Source organism: Bufo bufo, chromosome 1, assembly GCF_905171765.1.
Source record: "Bufo bufo chromosome 1, aBufBuf1.1, whole genome shotgun sequence".
Taxonomy (NCBI): Eukaryota; Metazoa; Chordata; class Amphibia; order Anura; family Bufonidae; genus Bufo; species Bufo bufo.
Genome location: NC_053389.1, coordinates 580624884 through 580642567, shown reverse-complemented (window position 1 = coordinate 580642567; position 17684 = coordinate 580624884). Strand labels below are relative to the sequence as shown.

The window sequence follows — 17684 nt, the reverse complement described above, 5'->3', positions numbered from 1 at the left end:
ACGTGCAGGTTGGGGGACACCTGGGAAATAGTGACCATAAAGTAATAACCTTCCAATTATCATTCAAAAGAGCATTTCTACAGGGAGGAACAAAAATACCGAACTTCAAAAAAGCTAAATTTAGCCAACTAAGAGAGGCCATAGGCCTAACTAACTGGGACAAAGTCCTCAAAAACCTCAAAAAGTCCTCCATAAAAGGTTAGTATATAAACTGAGAATGCTCGAAGTGGGAGAAAATGTCTGTATGTGGGTAAGCAACTGGCTGAGTGATAGAAAACAGAGGGTGGTTATTAATGGTACACACTCAGATTGGGTCACTGTCACTAGTGGGGTACCTCAGGGGTCAGTATTGGGCTCTATTCTCTTCAATATACAGTATTTATTAATGATCTGGTAGAAGGCTTGAATAGTAAAATATAAATTTTCGCAGATGACACTAAACTGTGTAAAGTAATTAACACGGAAGAGGACAGTATACTACTACAGAGGGATCTGGATAGATTGGAGGCTTGGGCAGATAAGTGGCAGATGAGGTTTAACACTGACAAATGTAAAGTTATGTACATGGGAAGGAATAATGCAAGTCACCCGTACATACTAAATGGTAAAACACTCGGTAACACTGACATGGAAAAGGATCTAGGAATTTTAATAAACAGTAAACTAAGCTGCAAAAACTGTGTCAGGCGGCTGCTGCCAAGGCCAATGAGATAATAGGTTGCATCAAAAGGGGCATAGATGCCCGTGATAAGAACATAGTCCTACCACTTTACAAATCATTAGTCAGACCACTCATGGAGTACTGTGTACAGTTCTAGACTCCTGTAAAGAAGGCAGACATAGCAGAGCTGGAGAGGGTTCAGAGGAGGGCAACTAAAGTAATAACTGGAATGGGGCAACTACAGTACCCTGAAAGATTATCAAAATTAGGGTTATTCACGTTAGGAAAAAGACGACTGAGGGGAGATCTAATTACTATGTATAAATATATCAGAGGTCAGTACAGAGATCTAACCCATCATCTATTTATCCCCAGGACTGTGACGAGGGGACATCCTCTGCGTCTGGAGGAAAGAAGGTTTGTACACAAACATAGAAGAGGATTCCTTACAGTAAGAGCAGTGAGACTATGGAACTCTCTGCCTGAGGAGGTGGTGATGGTGAGTACAATAAAGGAATTCAAGAGGGGCCTGGACGTATTTCTGGAGTGTAATAATATTACCGGTTATAGCTACTAGAGAGGGGTCGTTGATCCAGGGAGTTATTCTGATTGCCTAAATGGTGTCGGGAAGGAATTTTTTATTCCCCTAAAGTGGGGAAAATTGGCTTCTACCTCACAGTTTTTTTTTTGCCTTATCTGGATCAACTTGCAGGATAACAGGCCGAACTGGATGGACAAATGTCTTTTTAGGCCTTATGTACTATGTTACAATCTTATGTGATGCTGAAAGAGTGGACTGAATTTTTAACATGGCAAGTTCACTTTAAATTTAGAGACAAATATTATAATAATCTATAGGTATGAAACAAATCAATACATTAATAATACAATGTAAAAGAATTACATACTCCCTCTAGAAGTTTTGCTGGGGCAGTCCTGGAGCCAGTCAGATCATGAATGAGGAACTCAGCCCAGTCTGTGCATTTGTCTTTTATTCCTGCAAAGAAATGGCTCTTGTTATTGTAACAATACGTAAGCTTCAGATTTCACCCTTTGCCATGCAGAGGATGAGAACTGGTGCAAATCCACATAAAAATCCCCAACAAAATCAGGAAGTTAGGCTACTTTCACACAAGCGTTTTTGCTGGATCCGGCAGGGTCCAGCAAAAATGCTTCCATTACTGATAATACAACCGTCTGCATCCGTTATGAACGGATCCGGTTGTATTATCTGTAACAAAGCCAAGACGGATCCGTCATTAACTCCATTGAAAGTCAATGGGGGACGGATCCACTTTCTATTGTTACAGATTGTGTCAGAGGAAACTGATCCATCCCCATTGACTTGCATTGGGGGTAATGCCGGATCCGTCTTGCATCTGCATCCCAGGACGGAAAGCAAACTACAACATGTTGCAGTTTGCTCTCCGGTCTGGGAACGCAACTAAACGGAACGGAATGTATTTTATAGCATTGCGTTCTGTTCAGTTCAATTTTGTCCCCATTGACAATGAATGGGGACAAAACGGAAGCGTTTTTTTTCCGGTATTGAGCCCCTATGACGGAACTCAATACCGGAAAACCTAAACGCTAGTGTGAAAGTAGCCTTACCCGTGCTGATTTGGTGCAGATATGTTGAAGGAACACAGCAAAATCCACAATAACATCCATATGGAAAATCCACATAAACAGTGCTGTGCCGTGTGCATGTACCCTTACAGGTGTACTTTCTGACAGTTTGGCCCTCAGATCAAAATAAGGCTATGCACCCCTGCTATAAAGATTATTAATTCAATATGAGTATTAAAAATGATTGGGGTTATCACATCCATTGCTCCACTCGCTAACCTCAGTGGCTAAGTACTATTCATGCAGAAGTGACTGCAAAGACAATGACTGGCTGAGCTGTCACATGAACGACGGATGTGACATCACCACTTCCAGTCCGATGGGGAGCAGAATTCCAGGGACCCGACCCACGGCACTGGAATGGAGAAACTTTTAGCAGGTGAGCTAAACTTTTTCTTTGTTTTAGAACCCTGACTGTTCCACTTATAGTTTTAACTATGTCAAACAACATAAAACAAACATTCTTCTCAAATACCCTATTAGAGAACTCTGAGTTAGGGCTCGCTCACACGAGCGTGTGATGCCCGTTGCCGTATTGCGGACAGCATTTGCGGATACGCAACACACGGGTACCGTTCCGTTTCAATTCCGCATCACAGATGTGGACCCATTCATTTCAATGGGTCCGCAAATTCGGAGATGCGGAACGGTGCATAACGGTAGAACGGAACACTACGGAAGCACTACGGATCGCTTTCTGGGGTTCCATTCCGTGCTTCCGCACCGCAAAAAGATAGAACTTGCTCTATCTTTTTGCGGAACAGAAGGATCGCGGACCCATTCAAGTGAATGGGTCTGCGATCCCCATGTGCCTGCTCCACGGACGGTGCCCGTGCATTGCGGACCACAATTTGTGTGAACGAGCCCTTAAACTGGGGCTACAAGTGTCTTGTGCAACAGCAAGTCTCAGGAAAGTTTCATGACCAACTTCTGTGAAACTTGCTTTTGCATGATTATTATAGAGCTGCAGTCTGACTGAAAAAATACAGCCAGATCGCAGAAGAGCTGCAGGAAAGTTGATTGGTCTATGATGGCAAACTCATGAGTGACTAGCGACCTGTGGCCAAAATCCAGTGTTGCCTCCCAGTTGCAGCATGTCCTATAGGGTCCTACAGCCTGCAAGGTATTTATGAAGACACAACAAATGTAGCCCCTACATGGGGCAATAAATTGCAGATATGCCATTATAATATATAAAAATACACAAAAACTTTCATATTTTAGTATATTTATTTTAATATTATGGATAGAAACAAGACTTCTCTTAAAAGCCTGTAACAAGAACTAATGCACAACCTTTTGGACAGTTTTATAAAGGGTCGCTCTAATAAGAGATTGCATTCAGAGTGGATGCAAATATAATGTCAGTCATGTCCATGATGCCAATGTGTTCTTTTAGCTTTTGTATTATTGGGACTTAACATATAAAAGCAAGCTTAAAATGTTTGAAAAGTTTGAAGAAAAGATCATGTGCCAAACTCTCAGAAATTGTGAGAAGAGCTGCTGTCCCATTGTCCCAATGACATAACAGTACTAGTCATTATGGGGACAATTGAATAAAGGGAAATATAATGAAAGAATCTGACAGGGTGCGATGATATGACATATCTAAGCCACAGTTTTGTGACGCCTTTCTTCACAGCGCAGCTTATATAGGTGAAGTTTATGATGTGCTTCAACTGTACAAATCACAGTGCCAAAAACTGCATCACAAACTTGCAGCAATATGCATTAAAACATGGTCTCTTATGCCACCCAGCATGCTACTGTTAACCTTATCCTTGGTCAATGTAATATCAATTTAATATAGACAGCCAACATTTGGCATGAATGCCAGACATATAAGGGTCCCCACAACTTTTAGGCCCCTTTCACACGGGCGAGTTTTCCGCGTGGGTGCAATGCGTGACGTGAACACATTGCACCCGCACTGAATCCGGACCAATTCATTTCTATGGGGCTGTGCACACGAGCAGTGATTTTCACGTATAAATTGTGCTTTGCGTGAAAATCGCAGCATGTTCTATATTCTGCGTTTTTCACGCAACGCAGGCCCCATAGAAGTGAATGGGGCTGTGGGAAAATCGCAAGCATCCGCAAGCAAGTGCGGATGCGGTGCGATTTTCACGCACGGTTGCTAGGAGACGATCGGGATGGGGACCCGATCATTATTATTTTCCCTTATAACATGGTTATAAGGGAAAATAATAGCATTCTTAATACAGAATGCATAGTACAATAGGGCTGGGAGGGGTTAAAAAAAAATAATAATAATATAACTCACCTTAATCCACTTGATCGCGCAGCCTTCATCTTTGCTGTGCACAGGAAAAGGACCTTTGATGATGTCACTGTGCTCATCACATGGTCCATCACATGATCCATCACCACGGTAAAAAAGATCATGTGATGGACCATGTGATGAGCACAGTGACATCATTAAAGGTCCAATTCCTGTGCACAGCAAAGATGAAGACAGAAGAGAAGCCGGGCTGCGCGAACAAGTGGATTAAGGTGAGTTATATAATTTATTTTTTTATTTTTTTAACCCCTCCAGCTCTATTGTACTATGCATTCTGTAATAAGAATGCTATTATTTTTCCTTATAACCATGTTATAAGGGAAAATAATACAATCTACAGAACACCGATCCCAAAGCCGAACTTCTGTGAAGAAGTCCGGGTTCGGGTCTGGGTACCAAACATGCCGATTTTTCTCACGCGCGTGCAAAACGCATTACAATGTTTTGCACCTGTGTGGAAAAAACGCAAACATGGAATGCAATCGCAATGAAAACTTACTTGTTTTAGTGACAAAATCGCACCATTTTCCCTGAACGCATCCGGCCCCAATCCGCAACGCCCATGTGAAAGGGGCCTTACAGACACAAGTTACTTCTTAGTTTACAATGGGCAAATAGCCAGTCACATGAAGTGACCCTAATTTATGAAACATATTCCTTTAAGAGCCCTTTACACTGCCCGATGTTTGGGCAGATTATCGTTAACAAGCATTCGTGCAGACGCTCAAGGGCGTAACTATAGGGGGTGCGAGGTAGCAGTCCCTACCGGGTCTAGAAGCCTGAGGGGGCCCAAAGACCCTTGTGCTGCATAAGAAGACACCGGTATTATAGAAAGTGAATGCTGGTCAAGTTACACCTGGAGGGAAGGGGTTAGGTCAAGGATTTGGCTAAGGGGGATTGCTCTTTCAATTTTTGCCTCAGGCAGCACGAATGCTATGTGCCTCCCTGCCCCTGGCCACAAAGCACTGAGGTAAGGGGGGTCTGAGCTGAACCCTTGCATCAGGGCACATGAGCCTATAGCTACAGCCCTGCAATAATATGCCTGTATAATCGTGATGCCGATTACCTGATGAATTAGCAAAGCGCTTGTTCATCAGCTAAGGCTACTTTCACACTGCCGTTTCTGGGTCCGCCTGTGAGATCCGTTTCAGGGCTCTCACAAGTGGCCCAAAACCGATCAGTTCAGCCCCAATGCATCCTGAATGGATAAGGATCCGTTCAAAATACATCAGTTTGGCTCCGTTCAGCCTCCATTCCGCTCTGGCGATGCGGGGCCAAACGGATCCGTCCTGACTTACAATGTAAGTCAATGGGGACGGATCCGTTTTCACTGACACAATATGGTGCAATTGAAAACGGATCCGCCTCCCATTGACTTTTTAGTGCAAGTCAAAACGGATCATGGTAATGCAAACGGATCCGTTCTGAACGGATACAAGCGTTTGCATTATAGGTGCGGATCCGTCTGTGCAGATACCAGACGGATCCGCACCTAACGCAGGTGTGAAAGTAGCCTTATACATCTTTGGTGCGGTCATCTAAATCAGTGTTTCCCAACCAGTGTGCCTCCAGCTGTTGCAAATCTACAACACCCAGCATGCCCGGACAGCCTTTGGCTGTGCGGGCATGCTGGGAGTTGTAGTTTTGCAACAGCTGGAGGCACACTGGTTGGGAAACACTGATCTAAATCATTGTTTGCTGGCACTAGATTATGAGGTTTAATCAAGCTCTGCTGTCAGCAAACAATGATTCTGTATAGAGACGAGCGATGGCATCCCCATACTGTGGAGGAGATTGCTGCATGTAAATGTAGCGGTCTCCTTCACTGACGAGTAGGCGATTGTCCGGAAGGAGAGCTTCCTTCCTGACAATCGCTTGCTACATCGCACCATGTAAAGGGACCTTTACTTTTCCTCTTCAATAGTGGAGAATGCCAGATAAGACCTGTCACTTATCAATATGGTGAGTTGTATTCCCAACAGGCTCTGCTTTAATCCATACGCCAGTCTATATTGTCAAATACTTTATATGATAAATGCTTGCCATACACTGTATGATACTAAAGAAGAGACTGAGGCTTGCAGAAGGATTAGTAAGTAACCATGCAATCCACATACACTTTTTATATGCAAAAACATGCACATGCAAAGTCATTCTGAAAGTGGCAGTGGTCAACTGCAAGCACCTCTTCCTTTTCAAGAACTGAGGGCATTTCCTCCCCCCCAGGACTAAAAATCCTGACAAGCGACAAGAATGTCAGATAGATCTGCAGCCAATTCTAATGCATATGCTAAGGAGGACCCCTATTTTAGTAAAATATTGTATTTCTCATTAATTAAAAGCAGTTTATGAATAAATTGACATGCGGGTGTTACCAGGTGGGGATGTCCCTAAACATTCTGACATTGTCAGTGTCAGACTGTGCAGCGTTACTACCCTTGGACACGGGAATGGTAACAGCCAGTTGTCAATTTACTTATAGATTTGTAAGTGGAATAACAGTGGAATGGCACAATGAGTCCTAGGACAAGATGCTCCAGGATTGGTATTTACTAAAGCAAGTCATGTCAGGAGCGGTGACAGGTCCTCTTCAAGAAATGCACAGGACTCACTGTCCATTGCATGCATGCATTCATGGTAGATGACTCTATAAAACAAATCATCTGCCCAGGTCTGTGTATCTCAACCCCACATGTGACTTCAGGGAGCTAAGTATCTTATTATTATTTTCTTCCATCTATTATATCATCCCCTACAAATACTTATATTGACCACCCCCTGATGAACCGCCAAATGCGGATGAAACGCGCTGGGGTTGTTATTTTCTGCGTCATCTATTTATTTTTATAGGTTTTCTACCCAAACAATATGTACACATCGGACATGTACACTAATGTAGGGTTTTAATAGTTTTTTTTTCAGGCTTTAGGCACGGGGACAGGGTGCCTCCACCATCAGGGGTTATCCCTGGGCAGAGATTACTTCTAGGGCCGAACAGGGATAGATTTCTCTTCTACCCTTAGGCCTCTTTCACACGGGCGTCATGTTTTTTGCCCGGATAAGATGCTGGTGCGTTGCGGGAAAATGCACGATTCTTCACAGAAGTTTGGGTTTGGGTCAGGTGTTCTGTAGATTGTATTATTTTCCCTTATAACATGGTTATAACGGAAAATAATAGCATTCTGAATACAGAATGCATAGTACAATAGGGCTGGAGGGGTTAAAAAAAATTCAAAATAATTTAACTCACCTTAGTCCACTTGATCGCGCAGCCGGCATCTCTTCTGTCTTCTTCTTTGCTGTGCACAGGAATAGGACCTTTGATGACATCACTGTGCTCATCACATGGTCCAATCACATGGTTCATCACCATGGTGAGGGACCATGTGATTGGAGCATGTGATGTGACGTCACCACAGGTCCTTAGCCGGCAGCTCAACATTACAGAAGAAGACAGAGATCCGCAACTACGCGATCAAGTGGACTCGGTGAGTTAATTTTTTTTTATATTTAACCCCTCCATCACTATTTTACTTTGCATTCAGTATTCAGAATGCTATTATTTTCCCTTATAACCACGTTATAAGGGAAAATAATACAGATCGGGTCCCCAGCCCGATCGTCACCTAGCAACCGTGCGTGAAAATCGCACCGCATCCGCACTTGCTTGCGGATGCTTGCGATTTTCACACGGCACCATTCACTTCTATAGGGCCTGCGTTGCGTGAAAAACGCAGAATATAGAGCATGCTGCGATTTTCACGCAACGCACAAGTGATGCGTGAAAATCACCGCTCGTGTGCACAGCCCCGTATAAATGAATGGGTCCGGATTCAGTGCAGGTGCAATGCGTTCACCTCACTCATTGCACCCGCGCGGAATACTCGCCCTTGTGAAAGCGGCCTTAGGCTCAGCTTTGCTACCCCAGATAAGCTTATCATTACCTGTACTAGCCCTGTTAGTATATTGGTCTTCCATTTGGTTTGTTAGGTGAGAGCCTTTCTGTCACATCGTTTTGGTTATTATTACGGTTGTTTCCCTGTTACCCTTAAAATTAAAATAAAGGTAATTTTAGAAGTACGTTTATTATTTTTCTTCTTATATACTCAAATGAATTCATGACGTGCCCTTTATCTGCAACATCTGTCATTATTTTCCATTTATATGATATTACTATTAGTTATTTGCTACCGAATGTTTCATGTCAGTATGACTATTCCCTAATTTGATCAGTCTAATCCACATGACACTTGCAAGACATTATGGTATTGATAGGTCCAAAGTAGCTGATGTCCTAATTGCATTATGATCTATACATTTTAAAAAGATCTCTGCCAAACCCTGCGTACTAAACCTACAAAAAGCTTCCCTGAAGGAAGAAAAATATAGAGGAAAGATTTATACATCACTTCTCTTTTGCAGTCACGGGCTTTGTCTAAACAAAATGCGCCAAAGACTGAATCGGTAATTGCATGTGTGAATCCAGCCTTGGGGAACATTTTGTAGGCAGTATTCGGCACAGGGCTTTCCAAAATCTGCAGCTCATAATGCAAAACGGAAAGGTTCATGAAGAATTTATACAAAACATAAAAAGTTGCATAGATCTTTTTAATACAATGATTACCAATTTATATAAACTGGAAATTCCCTTAAATGAATTTCAAGTATCTTGGGGTATACTGACTGTGCACAGCTACCAGCATATTGATGAATAATTCCTTCATGTCAGTATAGTTGTTTGGAACCTGATACATTTGTGAGATTTTTGATGCCTCTCATTTCTGCTTTCTCACCTGATTTACTACATTCTTATATTCTTTAAAAGCATTTTTGAAATATATTAACATGCCTTTTGCGCATAACACCTACCAGGAAAATGATATTCATATTCAACAACATTAGAAGATAGGACGAGAGATAGTAAATAGAAGCCAAAACCACATACAGGTTTTCAGCATATCCAGTGCATACACCACAACAGTCAATGTTTGGAGTATTCCTTTAAATCTAACCCTTGTAGATTGATATACTTTACTTTAGGCCTCTGGCACACGAATGTGCAAATTGCGGATCCGCAAAACACGGATGTCGTACGTGTGCTTTCTGCAATTTGTGGAAAGGAACAGACGGCCCATTATAGAAATGCCTATTCTTGTCCGCAAAACGGACAAGAATAGGACATGATCTATAATTTTTGCGCGGCCACGGAACGGAGCACTGTCCGCATCTTTTGCGGCCCTATTGAAGTGAATCATTGCGGCTCGGATGCGAAACCAAACCACGGTCGTGTGCAAGAGGCCTTAGGCTGCTTTCTTACAGAAGCAGAGCCACACCTGTCCATGGGTTGTGTCTGCTACAGCAGCTCAGATTGGGGGTAAATGTGGCTGAGCTGCCTACAACATGCAACCTGTGCATGTTGGAAGTTTGGGAAGAAAGAAGCTATGTTTCTAACCATGTGCACCTGCTTAATGGGAATGGCCAAATGTTAATACAAAGTTAACTTTTCAAATTTTCCATGACACTCTATTAAAACAAATCCTTATATCTCACTGTTTTCTCTATGGCCACTATGACTTTCTATTCTGTAGAGATCATTTTTCATCAGTCGTCTCATTATCATCACGGGCAGTATTGCAATGAAGGGATAATGCAGGATCCACCATTCATAATAGGTGATGGTCACGTCTTATCTAATCTGCATAGGTCACATAGCAAAGCTTAGAATGCTCTCCCATAGAAGTCAATGAACATCTCCAGTCCACAGGTTTCTATGTCCATGTGGCATAGAATCAGAAAATAAAAGAAAATCAGCAAATAAAAGCACATAGGAAAAAAGAATAGGTATTAATATCTGGTTTTGCATTGGGACACATTCCCTTTAAAGCAAACTCTTCCCTCACTGTTTCTGTTATTTGCTTCAGCAAATGTAGTAATAATTAAATTGACAGTTTTTTGGGATCACTCAAGTTCCCAGGTTTGTCTAATACATTTTTTCACAGATCATGAACTTTTGTGCTGCACTAACCATCTAATTACCGTATCTAGATATCTATTGTTCTCATTAGTTGAGAAATCAAGTGACCTTTAGTGGTGGCCTTCACCTTGCCACCACTAAACAGTAATTGGTAAAAAAGCTCTTGTAGAATATGATGTGTTGTATTTAGGACAACATAGTGTTCCATTTTAGCAGGTCTTTTTAGGTTAAGCAACCAGCGGCTCAAGGCACCACAATAAAGGTTATATTCCCAGAAATCAGTTATCTTAGAAATAGGTCAGAGGCTACAAGTGAGAATATATTCATGTCACAACAACATATTTGAAGGTGTTTTGACATGTGGCTGGCATTCCGAAATGAACCTTGAGTGGCCTGAGGGAACAACTTTATCAATACACAGCCCAGAGGACCGCTACATGGTGCACTGTTATGGTGTCCATACACAAATGCCTCCATCATTTATACCAGCAGAAAAGCAGGATGAAATATTAGAAGAATTGAACTGGAACTGGAACAGAAAAACGGAACAGTGCCGCATATTTGAACCTAGCCTTAGATAGCTGTCCGCCAAACACTTGTTTGACCGACAGCTATCCTTCCCAATCCACCCATTCATATTCATGCCCAGTTTAGCCGAGTATACATGCGTTCTGAATGAATAAAGAGGCGTAAGCCACTGTCAGCCTCCTCTGGCAGTGGCTTAACTCCCTTAAAGTGTACCTCCCTTTAGAAAGAAGTTTTCATAAATGAATAGTGTAGGTGAACAGAGCCATTTTTTCAACAAGACACATGAGGGCATGTGCCTAGGGTATCAGGAAGGAGGGGAGGGCTGCACTTCACAGAGAAAGCTAATGATTTATGTTGATTATTTAACCTGTCTCATTATCACAAACTTTTGTTTACTGTAGCTACAAGTCAGAAGATTTAACCCTCACACTGTTTACCTACAGGCTAATGTAACAGTAATCTCATCAGGAAGGCAGTGTAAGGGTTAAACCCCTTGAGTTGAGTTCCATTTCACTCAGCCTTGTATCTCTATTAGTACTCTCCAGCCTATGGAGAGAGAAGGAGCTACTAAATGATTTATTACCTCACTCTAAACAGTGGTAGAGCCTTATCTTATTAGCCATATTAGAGGCAAGTGCTAAGTGTAGCAGAGTTAGAAACTGAAGGTTGTGTGTCTTTCATCCAGCAGCTTCCTCCTCCCTCTTCTCTCCATGTTAAAATCAGGAAAGAGCAAAGCAGCTTGATAAAAGCAGATAGAAGCTGTTTACTTTAACAAGATATATTACAAAGTTTCTTATAGTCCCCTGCACTTTTAATTTGTTAACGTTTTTTTTTTTATAATTGGAGATATGCTTTAAGAACTAAAGGATCCCTCATAGGAGAGTATGTAGATCCCATACAGATGATTAGATGATTGGTCCCTCCTGCCAAAATCCTGAATAAAGAAAATTGTATAAAAATGCATTTTACATTTAAAGGAACATGTTAAAATGCAGTTCAATAAATGTTTTACACTGGCTGTGAATCCCTGGTAGATATAAATGAAGGCTGGAATTAATTGTCATTGTAACAGGCACTGGGTGTGGATCCACTGTGCCAACTAACTGGTTTGGCTCTGGGCTAAACTTAAGGGCGTTATCCTGGCAGTGATCTGGTATTCACCATTTAACCCCTACACTCTTCACCAACCAGGCTACTACCTCTGTAATAGTCCCTGTGTAGTTGGCAGCTGACCCACGGGGGTCAGAGACATTAGTGCCAAAACAATACTAGTAGTCAGGACACAGGCTGGGATGAGGACAGGCAGAGTTTGCGCATATCCATAAAAGAAATCTAAAGTCAGAGCAGGCAGAGTCAGTAAACAGACAGGGTTCCTAGACAGACAGTAAGAGCATACATTCACTAAAACTTGTATAAATAGGAGATCTGATCAGCTGGACAGAGTGCAGGAGAGAAAAATTAACTCTAGAAGTACAACATAGAATTTCACAGAACACTACCCAATACACACTGTTATATACTTACCAAAATGTCAATACCAAAATGTCAATACCTTATTGTTTCACCATTTCCTTAACTTCTGTTGCTGAAGTTTGTATCTAAGCACTAATAGAGCTGTTGCTTTCCCTACTCAAAACTGAAATAAATTTTAAGATATTCAATGCAGCCTCTACCACCAGAAAGTGTTAAAGGGGTTATCCAACGCCTATCCTATAATGCCCCCCAAAATGCCTGGGCACCTCATACAGGTTATACACACCTGCTCCCTGACACCCATGTCGTTCTTGGCATCGGGAGTAACAAGGGTGCAGAGGAGCGGGGTAAGTATAACCTGTATGAGCTGCCTGGGCATATTGGGGGGCATTATAGGTGTTGGATAACCCCTTTAAGAATATATATGATATCAGGGCTTCCTGAAGTGAGGGTAAAGGTGGCTATAATGCCTCAATAGCCATTCCTCCGTACAGATTTGTGCTTAGGTTGGCATTTATATAGATAGGTTGTATGTGTATGGTGGGTTGCATTTGTTCTCAATGGAGAGAGGGAAATAAGCCTCTGTTCTTCAGGGAAAATGTAATCTGGGGGTAATACATTGGGGAATTGGCCCTTCCCACCAATATCATTTGGTTAAGCTAACTTTAATCTAAAAGTTCATGGCCACCTTATAGGTGAACTTAGCACCCGTCCAGCTGTAGCAGAAAAAGAAAACAGTACTCTAGAACAGGGGTCAGCAACCTCCGGCACTCCAGGTGTTGTGAAACTACAGGTGAAACTTAAAAAATTAGAATACAGTGCAAAGTTCATTTATTTCAGTAATGCAACTTAAAAGGTGAAACTAATATATGAGATAGACTCATTACATGCAAAGCGAGATATTTCAAGCCTTTACTTGTTATAATTTGGATGATTATGGCTTACAGCTTATGAAACCCCGAAGTCACAATCTCAGGTCCCCTTTGCTCAGGGGATATGGATTAATTAGCTGAATAGAGTGTGACACTTTGAGCCTGGAATATTGAACCTTTTCACAATATTCTAATTTTAAGTTGCATTAATGCAATTCTTTTTAAGTTGCATTACTGAAACAAATGAACTTTTGCACGATATTCTAATTTTTCCAGTTTCACCTGTACATCTCCCATCGTACACACTTGCTTGGCTGCTCTCTAAACTCTCACACAAGTGGAAAGAGCATGCTAGGAGTTGTAGTTTCACAACAGCTGGAGTGCCGATGGATGCTGATCCCTGCTCTAGAAGTACAGTACTTCTGAACATGACTTACATTTTTATTTGAATGATTAAGACAATAATAATAATGACATACATCCATTCTCACATATTTTGAAAAAAAAAAACTCAGGTGCGATATAAAATCATGTATTATGTATTAATTTAATTTAATCTTGTTTGATTAATACCAATGATTATTCACATTGATAGAAATACATAATGTGCTGACTGCTGAGACAACTAATTAACATTTATTAGGCATGTCAGAACCTTGCCTAACCAGAAACACATGGTTAGAGTTATAATACAACTATCAGCACATGCAGTAAAAAAGAACATGGAGTACAGAGAAAAATATGTGACAAATATCAAATAGGTTTTGAGATCAAATCGTAACAAAGTTTCAGTTTACAGCTGAGTAATTATGTCAAATTAGTCATCTGTACTGTTTGGTTTTACTACTGCTTATTAAATTTGGGTTTTGTAGATATAATTAAATGTATAAAGACAGTACAATAAAATAATCACTGGTAAAAAAAAAATGAAAAAATCCCCAGGAAGATGAAAGTAAACTCTAAAAATTCTGACGTGTTCCCCCACATGAATATTAATTAGGGATCTCTTTAGTGAATTATTTTTTCTTTGTCTCTCTCTCCATGCCATGTTTTTGATTATGTTTGGCATAAATGTCTAGAAAGTATCCAACTGTATACTATAATATATTCATAAACTTCTTTCTTTTGAAGTGTATGTCACCATGATCAACCCTATTAAACCAAGCATCCTCCCTCTCTCTACTCCTCCTTATGGCTTAGCTGACAGAGCCAGGCATCCCCACTGTTCGAATGCCTGGCCCTAAAATCTTGTGCTTGCTCTGGCGAGACTTCACTGCTACATGCGCAGTTGTTCTCAGGAGGCTTTTCCCATTGAGATCTGCACTGCACCAGCACTGATGACATCACTGATGAGAAGATGCTCAACATTGCTAATCTTGTGTTTCGGGAGGAGACTGACGTCATCAGCGCTTGCATAGTGCAGATCTCAGCAAGGACAGCCTCCTGAGATCAACTACTCTCACCAGCACAAGCTCAAGATTTCAGGGTCAGACATCCAAACAGTGAGGATGGTCCTGTCAAATGGGCCATGAGGGGGAGTGACAACAGGGGAGAGAAAGAGGGGAGTTAGGCCAGCCACTTCATGTTCCAAGCACCTCACTGGCATAAGTAAGAATTTAGATTGCAGCAATCGAGGGCGCATTTAATTCACCATGACCAACCCTACCAGGCTGTATGCCTGCTTTAATAGGGCTTTTTAACTGTGCTGAAAAGTGTAGTATAGTCGCTTATGATTAAAGCACAACAGCACATCTGTCTTTTTAACCCCTTGAGGACCTCCGCTGTACATGAAGTCCGGTCTCTAAACATGGCGCCCGCTCTCATGTGCAGTGGGTGCCATAGCCACCGGGTTTCTGATATTTTAAATAGCAGAGACCTGCGGCACATGTATGCAAAAAAAATTAAAAATAACCAATTTGCCATTTTTTGTCACTTCAACTCCCCAATAATTTCATTATAAAAAGTGATCAAAAAGTCACACACACTTCAAATTAGTATCACTGAAAAGTACAGATTGCCCCACAAAAAATGAGCCCTCACATGCCCCCCCCCCCCCCCTCCATTCCATACATCCACATGGTTGGTTCAGCAAAGCATAAATGTGCTCCAAAGAGGGAGAGAGGAGTAAGCTGCTGACAGACACCTTGGGTGGCTTATCTGCCCAATTTATTTCTCAATGACTGCAGAGTTTCAAGGGTAGGAGACGGTAGCTAGCTATGCTCTAACTTAACCGAAAAATCCCCTTGACTGTTGTAAATGTACATTTGGTGTGGGAATAATATTTTGTTCCTGACCACATTCTGTAGATCTGGCTGTTTGGTCTTGTAGTAAGCTCTTGTTTTATCTAGTTTTCTAAGTTTGTCAAAATCTAAAAGTCTGAAAAAACAGCAGCATCTGCAAATGCATTGGGTCAGGTCAGAGTAGATATTTCTCTAGTACACCCCACATATAGAATGCAACAACGGAACCAAGTTGAGAAAGGAAGATCTGTCTAAATAATCAAAGAACAAAGATTTTTAAAGAAAATAATCTTCTGTAACAGAAGTCTATAAATATCAAAGAGCATTTCTGCCTGCATAAAAAGAAAAACTGCTAGACAAGTAAAGAATCGCCCTCATTCTATTCGTTTTTAGGAAAGGTGGTTGACAACTAATATGACTGCCATACGCTGCCATATGGCTGACTGCACCTTTTATCCGAATAAAAGATGGTTAATTATCGGCATGACATGTTGCTGTGCAAACAGGAATATGCTGCCATTAATCATTACATTTGAATGGGTCAGTCAGTGTAATAGGCCCATCTATAGCAGTGATGCCAAATGACACTAATGCAGACAGTAGGTGATAGTTAAGGGGTTGTGTCAAGTTAGAACACTATCCCCTATCCACAGGGTATGGGATAAATATTTGATCGGTGATGTCTCTTGACACCACATGAATGGAGTAGAAGGTCATGCATTACCACTGTCACGTCATTCATTCTCTATGGGACTGCCAGACTTAACTGACCACAATTTTCGTCAGGACCCCCACAAATCAGATTCTTATCCCCCATGCTGCAGATACCACTTGGAACCGAACCCGAGTTCGGTAAAAGGTTTTTTACAATAGAAATTAATTTCTGAAGTTATTACCCGAAGTCTCGCGAGACTTCGCGAAGTAATAACTTCGGCTCATCAGAGCCAATACATTCTAATACTGTACGGAGCTCCCGCTCTGTACAGTATTGTAACAAAGTTTTATTCAAAGTTGATTCGCTCATCTCTAATGGCAGCCCCCATAATCATGTTCAGGAAATAGAATAAATAAATCCACAATCAGAAAATAAAAACAGATTACATAAAAAGGATATCTGATTTTAACTGGCAGATACAATTTTTGGTGACACATTCCTTGAAGGTCTTCATAAAGAGGTTTTATTCTGGTGAGAGACCACAGATTTTACCAGTCACATTATCATATGATAATTTGTCCAGTGTTCTCATGTATGCAGCCAAGAAACACATACTCTGAAGTGTTAAACAGAAATGGAGGTTTGCACAATTTCCCCACTAATTCAGTCTTGTAAATTGTATTTCTCTTGCAACATAATGACAGAATTATTATTTTTGGAAAAGGACAAGAAAAAGGCTATAAATAAATCAGCCAAACAATGGCTTCAGGAAATGCAGACAGAAATGCCAGGATTATCAGCTGTATGGAATGGGTGGGTCTGATCCGAATGATTATGGAGATAAAAGAGCAATAATCCAGTTACTCTTTCACCCTGTAGACATAAAGGCAGTCTTCTCTATGAAAACAATATTTAAGACTTTGATGAGGTGTGAACGGGTGGGTGCTCAATCTAGTGTCAAGTATTGATATGCCAGAAAACTACTCCCTGATGACAATATATCACGGCTGAGGCAATAGCACACTACTCACTTGGTTCAGGGTAGGATATAGAAACTGAATTACACAGAATGACAAATAATATCAAGGATTCTTTTATTTTTGGCCCAAGGCCCTATCAAGACAGGCAAGTATTTAAAACAACTCATTGGTTCAATGAAGAGAATTCACAGTAACTGGGGAATGAAAAGAACACTTAGGCCTCTTGCCCACGACCATATGCCCTCCCGTGCGCACGATCAATGCCGCTCCGGGACATATGGCCCGCTCACGGACCGTATATCTCGGAGGGCATACGGTCGTGGGCAAGAGGCCTAACATGGTGATCCTTTTATCTTTTCAGCTGCAGATC

At 41.4% G+C, this 17684-nt stretch overlaps 1 protein-coding gene across 6 annotated transcripts in view; it reads right to left on the bottom strand.

Annotated features, from left to right (window-relative positions):
• The window catches only part of SFMBT2 (Scm like with four mbt domains 2), a 300595-nt gene that overhangs the window by 135512 nt on the left and 147399 nt on the right, over positions 1-17684 (bottom strand). For all 6 annotated transcript variants that reach the window (XM_040413315.1, XM_040413318.1, XM_040413313.1 and 3 more), the window contains one exon: positions 1570-1658. In XM_040413315.1, coding sequence (XP_040269249.1) covers positions 1570-1658 — 89 coding nt within the window. The remainder of the gene's footprint in view (positions 1-1569; positions 1659-17684) is intronic.